The sequence below is a fragment of the Diachasma alloeum genome, unplaced genomic scaffold, assembly GCF_001412515.2.
Source record: "Diachasma alloeum isolate Michigan unplaced genomic scaffold, Dall2.0 Dall_scaffold_00294, whole genome shotgun sequence".
In the NCBI taxonomy this organism is placed as follows: Eukaryota; Metazoa; Arthropoda; class Insecta; order Hymenoptera; family Braconidae; genus Diachasma; species Diachasma alloeum.
The window spans coordinates 86,653-99,752 of record NW_021680433.1 but is presented as its reverse complement, the minus strand read 5'-3'; the positions used below and the strand labels follow the sequence as shown (position 1 = coordinate 99,752).

At 35.8% G+C, this 13,100-nt stretch overlaps 1 protein-coding gene across 2 annotated transcripts in view; it reads right to left on the bottom strand.

Moving 5' to 3' along the window:
• The window catches only part of LOC107039189 (cell growth regulator with RING finger domain protein 1), a gene marked incomplete at its 3' end in the record, with an annotated part of 46,697 nt that overhangs the window by 20,159 nt on the left and 13,438 nt on the right, over positions 1 to 13,100 (bottom strand). For both annotated transcript variants that reach the window (XM_015258686.1, XM_015258687.1), the window contains 1 exon segment: positions 10,054 to 10,211. In XM_015258686.1, coding sequence (XP_015114172.1) covers positions 10,054 to 10,211 — 158 coding nt within the window.

Below are 13,100 nucleotides of genomic sequence, written 5' to 3'. Positions count from 1 at the left end.
AAATTTTATTGGGGAAAACGTGAATTTTTCCCTATATTTCTGTGAAAATTTCACAGAAATCCCCAGAAATTTTACCAGAAATACCAAGAAATGTTACCTTAACAGTACTAGAATTTTTCTAGAAAATTTCTCTCCGTGAAGCTCCTAAAAAATCGCCCGCCAAGTTGGTTGAACTTGAAATGTTTATTAACTCGTTTTTATAATTTTATTTTTATAACTTGCATTTTTTTTCGGTTTTCCTTGGTTGTATTCAGAACCTCTATGTATTCAGTGCTTGGCACTTTTCGTGATTTCACTACTTTTTGTAAACAGAACGCTCGTACCCGTTCTTGGCGAGTTTTTTTGCAAACAATTATTTTTGTTGTTGGGGAGATTCCACAAATTTTTTTAATGACTTATCTTTAATTCTGCAATTCATTATGTAGAGAATGCCGCTCTTCCTGAACGAGTGCTCTCCTGTTAATTTCTTTTTCGTGGTGATTCATCCGTTCTTGTCACCACATATTTTTCCTAAATAATGGGGGACCCTGAGGCAATGTGAAACGTTTGTCATCGAGTCGAAATCCCAATATCTCTGTTTATAAATAAGGATATTAAGCGAGAAATCAAGAATTAAAGATCATAAAAAGAGTTCCACTTGAGTCCATTTGAATAGTATTGTAGTCACGGGTATTCAAGTATAGGTAAACGGCGCCTTTATAATCCACCAATCACTTTTGAACATCGGCGTGACGTCAGGGTCACAAGGGTCAAAGTGTCAGATCTTGGATTTTTTGCCAAAATCGAATTTTTTAGCCGGGTGAACGTTGATTCCAACTATTTTAGCGACGGACTATTCAAAACTCTCAAAAGTATGTGGAAAAAGTGAAAACTGAAAAAAAAAAATTTCACCGGCGGCCACAGGGTCAGATTTTCGGTTTTTACTTGGAACAAGGGTCAGATTTGTTAACACTTTCTTTTTTTATTTGGACAATGCATGCAAGCGGAGGGGCAAGAGTGGCTAGAATAGATTCTGCAACCTTCTCCGCTTGTTGGGTAAAAATGTCAAGCCTCCGCATACATGCAACTCCCCTCCACCCTCCCGTGAAATGTCGATTTTCGAGATTAAAAAAAAAACAATAATTGCATTTTTTATTTCAATAACGCATGAGTAAACAGAGATGTGAACGCAGATTTAATATAGGCCCATAGAATTACGGGGACCGGCAAGGATTTGGAAAGTCTGAATGCAAGTCCTGCTTACACCTAACAAGTGCTGAAATGGGACATAACCAGAGGTAGAAAGGTCTCGGAAGCACTTGGGAAGAGGCTTCCCAAGACCTATCCAGTTCTGAACGGAAAGACCTAAGTAGAACTTGTCAGGTCCAATTATTCGACTCGGGAAGGAGTAAAATATCGACAATTTCACTGGCTGAATACATCTTAATGTGTTTAATGAAATGATGCTAACTCGATTCTGGTTGAATTGACATTGATGAGAATAAAAGAATCCTCGAAGGCGTAGGAAAATTTTTTGTTCATTGTTTGCATTTGATAATTCCGGTTGGTAAACAGGTCAACAGAACAATTACACCAAGGTGCGCCAAGGATGTTTGAATCTTCAATTTGACCACACAATTCTTTTTTGTGGCAGTTTTCGAGGAAAATTCGGGGAAATTACATGAATGACCAGGTATCTGAAAACAACTCATCAAGTTGAACAAGTTTAATTCGGATGAAAAATGCGGTTGCCATTTGAAAAAAAAGCACTTTGTGCTTCCAGCTTGCAAGCATGAGCTTGAAAACTTAAAATAATGAATGCATCGAATGTCCCCCTCGAAGCCCTACAATTTTTGTATTCACCATTTTTTTGTTACTCGCTCGCCTTAGGAGATATTTAGCCGCATTTTTTCAAATAGGACATCCTGTATATAAGAAAGATTTATTGAAAAATATTTAGCTCTACGATTACCCTTTGTATAGTCAAATTATCCGAAATTTTCTAAATAATTGTTTTCCAACTTTTCGGTCTGTGTAGGTATTATTTTTTACAGTTAAACATTCCAGTGAAATGTTACGATAATAGAACAGAAAGGATCGGTAAATGGTCACGAGGGGTTGTATCTTAATTTGCAGAGTTCTCCTTGTGCAATGACAAGATAACAATTATTTACCTTTAATCATCCTGGAGTTATTTCAAACAAACGTTGCTCATATCCTATGGCACACCCTGCATCGAATATATTGCTAATAGCTTCCGGAGTGGAACAGAGTTGTGTATTTCAAGTGATCTCAGACACTTGAAAGATATTGTATCTCAAATCTTCAAATGTTCGATGTACAGTATTACAAAAACAAGTGGACAATTGCAATTTTTGAGAATAAATGCGTACAGTTATTATTGCAAATGAATTAACAATTTGTTCTGGGTGTTTTTTTTCATTCTTATTTCACTATTCTCTTCTTTTGTTTTTTCATGTCAAAGTACTACTCTTGATGAAATGTCATCAACATTTTGCGTTTTATTTCGATCTGTCAAATAATTCTACATTCAGACCCTTTTAGTCTGGGTTTAATCGACGTTCAATCAACATTCAATCAGTGTAATCATGAAAAAACGGATTTTCTCTTGCAAATCGCATAAACAATGTGCTGTAATCCAACAACGAATTGTACAATTCCCCATCATATTCTGATAGAATCAAGAGGGGAACTCGCCTTCGGCTCGTGATATAAACCTCCCACTCGCCAAAAAACACTTTTTTGCACTCATTACGAAATATACTATTTTTCAAATTGAATAGTATATTTCTAACCTAGGGAGGGAAAATAAAGGATCCTCAGTCGCCAGTGCAATTACCAACCGAGCCGAAGGCGAGGCCGGTAAGCACCCGGCTGAGGGTCCTTTATTTTACTTCCCGTGGTTAGAACGCGATTTTCCGTCTCGGCGTAGGCGCAAAGTCAGAGTTCCCTCCCGCGATGCGGGAGGGAAATGTAACTTTGCGCCCGCCGGGACGGAATAAAAATTTTAATTCGAAGTTTTGTTTATATCAAATAAATTTTTTTCTACTATTAATAAATATTTATTTGATACTAATAATTATTATCGCTTTCAGATGGTAATAAACTCTAAAAAGATTCAATGAAAAACATGCAATAATTATTAGGGGCTGAACATACACCACGTAAGACATTTAGGAGGAATTTCTGTTCCATGGTTTCATTATCAGGGAGAAGATGGTGAAAGAAGGTCGTATATAATGGAGTAAAAAGTGCAATCAAAAATTGAATCAGAATGATTCTAGAGAGATCAAATCGCCCAGAGATCACGTTTCCTGGATTAGGTTTATACGACCTTTTTCCAAATAGCCCACGAATATTGCTGAAACACACTTTTGAAACTCTCACAAAATACATGAAAATGTGATTTTCTTAAAATAAGAAAACTCTTTATTTGACATAAACGAATTGTTTTTTCAAATTTAATAAAAATTTCATAAAAAAAAAAATTGTTTGTTTAATATAATTAAATCCTTTTTCTTGGGACAAGTAAACAAGTTTATTCATTTTTGACAAAAATATTCTTGAAATAAGTAAAAAATTTCAAATAAAGATTTTTCCTTGATTCATAAAAACCTTTTTTCACTATTAAAAACCTAGTAATATAGCTCCAATAGCTCGAACAATTCCATCGTCAACAACAGCTTAATAAAGTAATAAAATAAATGAATGAATTCATGAAAGGATTCCACTCATAATGCCCGACTCGTTGATTAAATTAAAGAGTGGGATAACAATCTAGGAATCAATAGAGTGTCTGATGAAAATACCCGAAAAATTTTCCACTATTGACGCCGTCCCAGCCCACGCAGTCTCCTCTTCCCTACTATCTCCAGAGTCTGACCTTACTGAGAAATGAGTGCCCGTCCATTGACTTTAACAATGAAGTTTACTGCTAAAAGTTCGCAACATCGAATATCGCATGGACATGAAAAGAATGCCATGAATATTCCATTGTGAAAAAAATGACCAACTATTCATCCTCAATAAATTATTGTAATTTTCCTATGCAAAAAAAAGAAAAACAACCATTCATCCCGTGTAGTCATTAATTTTTTGTCATCTTCATGTAATAAAAAACTGCAAAACGCTGTTTTTTAAAGCTATATTCGCAATGACCTGTCGGTCGTCTAATAATTCTTGATGAACATAAATAATTGTCATTGTAATTCAATTTTAGTGATTTTAGAAAAGAATTTTATTGATTTAAGGATATCCAAGCACTTTGATAATTTTTTCTCCAGTGAAATGCTGTTTTACTTTGCATTCGAACATCAGAGACGACATCAGAGCTTTTATTTGAGCCCCATTTAACCCTAAGTTTCCGAATATTTCACAATGATTTTATTATTTCAACTTTGCAAATTTGAATTTGAATATGACGCTGAAGTTGGCATACGATGCCGGATGCGTAATTTTGAGACACCCTGTATATCCTGGATCGAAATGAAAATTTTTTAAAAAATATTTTTGAGGCAAAATACAATCAAATATTTTTGGGAAATGGGGGCAGGTGGGGGGTACCTCCACTAAAATGGAGATCGTGATGACGTCATTTTTTCAACTGCAAAAAAAATGTTTTTTTCTCAGTTTTTGGGATATTCTAAGTGAAGGAGCGGGGAGGACACGCACGCATGCACCCCCAAACTTCTAATGAATTTTGGAAAATAGGGGAGGGTGGGGGGTATCTCCACTAAAATGGAGATCGCGATGACGTCATTTTTGCAATTGAAAAAAAAAATTTTCCTCGTTTTTGGGATATTGTAAGTGAAGGAGGGGGTAGCATACGGGTCTCATATCCTGCACTGATAGACTGATTCATTTATTCGAAATGAGATTCGTTAACTATCAACGAATGGTAGAGTTGAATATAACCAAATAAATATTCGTTAATAATTAACGAATGGCTCACTTCAAAAGTGAAAATCGGGTCGAACAAGGGCCCTCAAGTGTGCAATTGTTAACTATTAATGAATGAATATTTGGTGTGATCGAATAGACCTTCGTCTCCAACCAAATCCATTCGTTAACAAAAACTAATCCTTTCTATCAGTGTGGGACATCATTTATTGTTCCAATGGTCAGTTACTTTGTCTGCCTGAAATGATTCTCAAACTGAATTTATCAGCTGCAAAAAAAAATTTCTTGAATGAAGGATGTATATTTCTGGTTAATGTCAGGTTTTATCGTGGTGCGAATCATTATTTGAGAGAAGAGACATTCATACTTGAACGGAACACTCAGGCACCGGGACATTCACCTCAATACTCTCTTTCGCGTTTCAGGGTCACTAATCAGTCACAGTTTTTTTCACAGTACTAGATCCTCCCAGAATATGCTCGCATTCAGAAGAAACAAAAGTTTGATTTTCATAATCATAAACACGTGAGTGATTCCGGAATAATGATAATGCTCAAACGTCGCGTGATCACAATGAATTCATCGAGTGAATAAATTGCATCACTTGTATGCCATCCACGAGACCAATTTAATTCCATAATTGTGTATAAAACAGTGATTTTCCCTGGTATCAATCACGACCGATCACTATTTACCGATGATTAAATTTGCATTCAAATACGTTGATTTTTTACTGTCAGTCAAACACTGTTTACAAAGTCAAATGACTGTCCCGTAAATCATTATCTCGAAATTAATGTTATTTCTTCGCAAAAAAAAAATTGAGTTAAGGAGTGGAAAAACGAGATAACGTAATGGTGCAATTGTCTCATTAAAGAATGATTGTACGAGAAAATGTGGGAAGATCTTTTTTGTAGCTGAAAAATGTTCCTACGAAAAAAATTTTGTGATATTTTCTCTTAAAGTCGCTCATTTCTGATTGTGAGGCAATGTTGTTCAAAATCTAATCAGCTCTAAATTACGTGAAAACGTATCGATTGCATGAAAAAAAATTTAATCGGACCATTCGTTCAAGCGAAATCGTTGGGCAAACTTTTTCTCACATAAATCCTTCTAAAAAATTCATAGAAAGTTTCTAGAGGTCATTAGATTTCCAGTCTCAATTTTATAATTAAAAATTATCGGGTAATTACAATAATTACCCGATATAAACCGGCAAATTGATGGACTGTTGAATTGTAAAAATATAAAAAAAGCCATTCGATTCCAAATTTCGTAGACGTTTAATCTGATGGAGAATTATTTCAATAGGTGATAGCGCTTGATTTGGATAATGACCCAACTAATGACTTTTTTAACCTTTTTTTTAAAACCTTCAAGAATGGAACCACCAAAGTTCTATTTTTCCATATATGAAATTCGGCCAAAAATGCTGTATTACACATATATGTAAGATATATGTGACATATATGCGTCTATACATTTATTTATATGTTCCGCATATAATTTTCCGTGAGGGGCAAAAAATTTAAATTTTGTTATTGAACTGTTAACAACGTGAGAAGTCTGAGAGCCGTCAATTGTTCTCCTCCATCGTCTGCGCTCAAAGACAATGTGCTTGAGCGAACAACATTTTTTGTCCCCTCGACCCAGAACTTGACCTCAAATTATAGGAATGAATTTGTCTTTGATTATCCTCGGTCAATAATCTTCGAGGCAGGCGGATGGAGGTTGGTAGTTGAAGAATGAAAAACAAAGGAACTGGTATTGTAATTTATTCAAGGAGAAAAAAATACGAACACAGGTCGAATGAAGATTTAGAGACTTTAGGCAAAATTCAAGTTTTTCAACTTTTTTATTCGAAAAGTCGTTATTATGCGCATCTAGAGATCGAAAAAAAACTTTCACTAAAAATATTCTTATAGGCAGTAAAAACTGAAAAATTTGGACGCTCAATAAATCAAAATCGGATGGATAGAACTCGAGTTGTTGAAAAAAACGGAAAAACGAAACAAAAATCATATCTCCTAAGTGGGCTGCCGAAAAAATCGGAAAAAATTTGAGATCTAGTTTTTCAACCTCCCCAATCGTAGAAAAAATCGCCATCAATTTCCAAGAGGGTGAGGGTCAGCGGTTGACTCATTTGACGTGGAATACCTCATATACTATCTTATATGTATATGCATTTTTATATTACAATAAAAAATGAATTTCTCTTTTTGCTTCCGAATGGAAGCTTATTTCCTTATTTTCGGTGGAAATGCTCAGAAACGTCATGAAACGTGAAGAAATTATGTTTTTAAAAAATGTCTGTATGTGTGTGTCCACATTCATGTCCGGTTGTCCAGAACTGTCCCTATAACTCGAGAACGATGAGAGCAAAGACGCTGAAATTCTGGCTGCTAATTGGTACTGCTGATAGTCAAATTTGTGGTAAATTTCAGCTCGATCGGTTAAGCGGTTCCTGAGAAAACCAAAAATCGTTTTTTGTCGGTATCTCCTTTTAACCATGCGACGGATTCCAATTTTTTTTTCAAAATACTCGCCATGATGATACCTATTCAATTGGATCGAAAAAGACCCTTCCACCCCGAGTAATGTAGTTTTATCCTCGTTTTTTCGTTTTTTAACTGAAATTGCTTGTATGCATAACTTAAAAAATAATTGAGATAGAAACTTGAAACTTGGTATGATTTTAGGTCTTATGATAACAAAGTTTGGGATTGTAGATTAACGGAATCGGAGCATTATGTAACGGATAATGGGATACGTTCTTCAGAATTACTATAGTTTTTCGCGGTTTTTTTCATTTCGAAGTGGCCCATCGACTCGCAATGGAACGACCCAATAACAATACAACAGCGCAAAGAAAAAAACATGAGAATCGTGGGTACGGTTGAGCCTCGTGTATAATAGAAGCGATGATATAATTTGTATGCAAGCGAGTGAGGGCGGTTGCGCATTACGAAATCCACACCTTGACCACTTGGTTCCCCAGGTCATCGTATTACATTTGATCCAAACTAATTGATTTCGATTATATCCGCGGGGTTTTGTCAATATTTTTTTATCCCTTTTAGAGGGTCCGCGTTTTCTCAATTTGCTGAATAATTTGCGAATTTATTCCGTATGAGATCCACGTCGAAATCATGCACACGCATTATCTACATAGTTTCCTCATTGATTTTTATGAATGGATGGGTAAAATCTAAGTAAAAAATTTGATCAGTTTTTCTTTCTTGTTGTTATGTTTCTGAATGAAAGTCTTGTGTATGTGACAACGTGGGTTTTTGGTGATAAATTTTTAAAAAATTCATCATAAATCCGGTAAAATTTGTGAATAAAAATCTGAAATTTTGGCTCTTTGTAGCTATGATTGAGCTCAATTTTGGCGCTCTGTTTTAGCGAGCTCGGTCCAGTAGTTCCTGAGATATAACAACTTGTTTAAATTTCGTTTTTCTTCAATATCCCAAAAACTACTGCACCGATTTCAATTTTTCTTTTTTTTAAATACTTGTCTCGATGGCCTCTATCTAGATCAAACAGAATATATGCACCCTTTAATACAAAGTTTAGAGATATTGCCGTTTTCCCGTTGTCTAATGAAAACTCCTTCTACGCAAGATAATTCGAGAAAAAATGGAGACAAGTTGAAATTTGGTATGATCCTAGCCCTTATAATACTAAAGGTTCGTATTTTGGATGGGTGCAATTGGCCAAACGGTTCCTGAGCTGTGCAAATATATTTTGTTAACCTTTCGTTCATCGCGCTAGCTCGGCCGACGTCTGTGGTTACGCGGTCAGCGTCGCGCCGTACGTGATTTGGGCAATGCGGCCTTTCCGCCGGCCGCAGTATCTTTTCGGTCAGGCCCTCGTACGTCAAAACACGCGTTCACGTTCAATTTTTTATGAAGTTTTATGAGTTAAAATTCGTGGAAATTTTTTTTTTCATTTTTATTCGAACACTTATCACATAACCAATAATACATTTCATATTTCATTTTGAATGACCAACTAACTTGACTCTGTAATCAATCATTACCAGTGACTAAAACTTCAAAATAAACTGATATTCATCTATTTTTTTATTTCTACTGTTTATTCGTTTTTGGTTCTTTTACGTGAGTTATTCTACTCAACAGCCATCATCACTGGCAATCTAGAATAGTATATTTCGTCATTAGGCCGAAAAAAACTTTTCTGGTGAATATGAGGTTTGCAGCACGAGCCGAAGGCGAGGGCTGCAATCATATTCGTCAGAAAAGTTTTTTTTGGCCGTATGACGAACAATATTTTTTGTCATGACGGCCGTAGGCAGAGATTCGCGGATGAAACGCTGCCTGCTTACGGCCGGAATGGCAAAAAAAAACTATTATATCGATTTTTTTGTTTTTCTTTTCGTTTTTTTTTCTTTGTATTTATCACAAAAAATCAACGAAAATTAGTTGGTACCTGAACCTCCATAACCAAATAAAAGTGGAGGGGGAAGCCGGAGTTTCCATACCCTGCTACGGACTTACTGCCGGTGTGCCAGATTTGGCAACATCGGCAAGAAAATTCCACTGACGATTGTGGTCACCCTAGTGGAAAAACCTAAGGCAGAGGCGTAACACGCCTGATCAGAATTTCGGATCGGACTTGATCAGTTTCTGATCAAGACCTGAACAGAATTTCCACTCGGGCAGGCAATGAGCGCCGCGCCGCTTTTTAGGCTCGGCTCTCAGAAAATAGTATATTATGTCATCAGGCGATAAAAGTATTATCTGGCGAATGTGGCTTTATAATCCGGCGAGGCCTTCGGCTCGGATTATAATCACAGATAATGTTATTATCGCCGTGTGACATACGATATTTTATGTCGTTGGGCCCGAAAACCGCGATCTAACCGAGCGAAGCGAACAACTTAAATAGAATAACTCGCTTAAAGGAATTGGTAGAAATAAAAAAAAAAGAAAGAGACTAAAAACGCAAAAAGTAACGATCACATGCCTTAATTGGAAATTCTCAATTATGAAATTGCTTGGAATTCCAGTGGAGCAGTTACTTAATAGAAATTTCTAAGAAGTTTACCGAAAGTTTAATTAAGTTTAATTTCAGCCGAAATGTGTCAACAGTCCTATTATAAAAAAAAAGCATGAATAAAGAGGCACTTACCGGCGTAGGTACTCTTGGAACTCTCGTGCAGTTTGAAGGTGAACGGTATGTGGACCTTCATCATCTTCATTTGTGGTATTCTGGGTGAGTGTGACATGACCCCGCCGTTACCTCCAAACATGAGGTCGTCCCCGTGTACTCTGAGGACCATCATATTCCTGCACCAACATATTGTTTCAAAACACATTTAGTCTCCAGTATTTATTTTATATTTCAGTAGTGAAGTTGTTAAAAACGAGGTCAGTCAACTTGACTTGAGAGTCACATTTTCATGAATGTCGTACAGGCCTATTTGTAGAGCCAAAATATAACTTCAGAGTTACCCAGAGTAGCATTTCGTCCCATGACCCAATCGGGTTATGGTTTGAAGGACTGGTGCAGTGTAGGCGTTGACAAAATTTTAGCGACGTTTCACACTGAGAGAAAATAAATCATGTTCTAATAAAATTGTTGTTGGAACCAAAAAAATTGAACATAAGAACAGAAGTTGCAAACATAAACAATTATGCTGTTTTCAAAAATGAAATATTTGCTTTTCGATGCCGAGTTACAGAATTGCTATCATATTATCATTATTCTTCTGTTTGATTGCGAAATCATTTCGTATCAGTAAGCACTAGAAAGCCGAAACGAAAAACTACTCTCTCTTGTTTCGCATAAAATTAATATTTTTTTAGGGTAAAATATGTGCAATAGTGTAGAATAACAAATGAGTAGCGCTTAAAATCAAAATTTTTGCTTATATAAAAAATAATAATTCTCTGAAACAACTAAATGTTTTTTGTGATACGAAATTTTCATCTAAGGAGACTCTCTTAAGGATGTACTACTTGTTTGAAAAAAAAGATGTTTTTTTCATTTTTCTGGCAAATTACTGATCGGATTGACGCGAAATAATAGACCGTTTTTGCGTTCTATCATTATTGACTGACTCACGAAGTTTCGTAGTAGTGCAATCATTTTCCTGCATTTTTTCTAAAGTTTTGTGAATTTCCGAAAAGTTTTAGAAAAAACGCAGGAAGATGATTGCACGATCATGAAATTTCGTGAGCCATTAAGTTATGATAAAACGCAAAAACGGTATATTTTTTCACGTCAACCCGATCAACAATTCTTTTACCAGAAAATTTGAAAAAACGTGAATTCTGGCGAAAAGGGTGTACATCCCTACAAAACATCCTTAAGATTCAGCATGAGATTTTCAATCCTTGGTAGTTGTCAACTCATCCATTTTGTTACTTCAAACAAGACATGTTTTCTTCCTCTCAGTGCAGCGCCCAATTGTGTGAGAGGTATTTGCAATTGAGTTTGCTCATTCGCTCTAGGGTCATTCTCTACAAAAACGATATCCATAAAAATCTCATCAAATGTCTTGACGTTTGTTTAAAAGTACTCTTTAAGAAAACGATACCCCTTCAATTTACCGACAAATTTTCGAAGGGTCATTTGGCGGTCACATAATTGACTGAGACCTTTTACATTTTGTACATTTAATATTGGAGGGATTATCTGTGTCCTGAATAATTTTCATATTTATCTGAGGAGTAAAAAATTACAGATTTAATTACCACCGGAAACTGTAATGAAAAAAGTCAAATTTCTTGTCTATCATTGAACGAATTTCAAAATACAGATATCAGGACCAAGGATTTATATTTTACAATCCAATGAAAGGTCAAGAGTTAAGATTCTAAAAAATTACTTTTTCGCCACGGCGGGCGGGAAGAACAAATTGTCCTCCCGCTTCACGCTCGCCTTCGGCTCAGATGGTAATTCTGCACGTGGGCACGACCCCTTTATTTTCCCTCCCTTGGTGGAAAATATACTATTTAGAATCTCTTGAAAAAACGTTTTTTCGTACAAACCCCGACAAACTGAAGATAATGCTATGCATGACGTTTCATTTGGAAAAGTTTTTCATATTCTTTGAGTGTGTCAAAGGGCAATTCAGTATCTTGAAACCCCGCCTCGAACCCCACAGAAATATTGAGCCCGATTCAGAAAAAAAAAATTTTTGGACAAAAACCAGCCATTTTCAAAAAAATCATAACCCCCTCAACTATCAATATTTTTCAATTTGTCTTTTTTCAAAATTTTTTTCTAATCGCCATCTTTTGAGAAATAAAATTGAAACAAAAATCCCCAGCATCGACTTTTATGACTTGCTGATTTGACGTGGGTCTGCTCTTACTCATATTCAGAATTTCACCAGAAATTGATTTCATGCCTAAAAAAAGGTTTTTCTCACGCAATTTAATTAACAAAGTTGATGATTGAAAATGAGTGAATCTATAGTGTGGTCTGTACCAAACTGTAAAAGTCACTTAGACATCCTTAAGACTGAATAATTGGGTTGAAGCCAGAGATGTACGGCTCTTATAGACGCTATGTGTTAAATTTGATTTTTCAAAAATCGTTTTCTAAAAAAAATGATCGGGAAGTAAGTTTGATTTTGCACCTAAGAAATCCTCTTTGTTTATTCTATAAACTCTGAAAAGGATTCCCCTCACCCGTATTGCCCGAACTACTTGGATAGCTTTAATTGCAATCAAATTGACTCATCTTTTTTACCACATCAATACCGATTTTAATTTGTTGACACGAAAAGAAAAAAGGAACAAAAATGATAAACATGTTAGTTGATGACAATTTCCTTGGTTTGTTTCTTAATTTCCATAGTTGATTCTCCGGTTTTCGATGGGAATCATTACGAGGAAAAACTGAGCGATATACCCGAGTCGAATAATTGGACCTGACAAATTCTACTTAGGTCTCTCCGTTCAGAACTGGATAGGTCTTGGGAAGCCTCTTCCCAAGTGCTTCCGAGACCTTTCTACCTCTGGTTATGTCCCATTTCAGCACTTGTTAGGTGTAAGCAGCACTTGCATTCAGACTTTCCAAATCCTTGCCGGTCCCCGTAATTCTATGGGCCTATATTAAATCTGCGTTCATATCCCTATTTACTCATGCGTTATTGAAATAAAAAATGCAATTATTGTTTTTTTTTTAATCTCGAAAATCGACATTTCACGGGAGGGTGGAGGGGA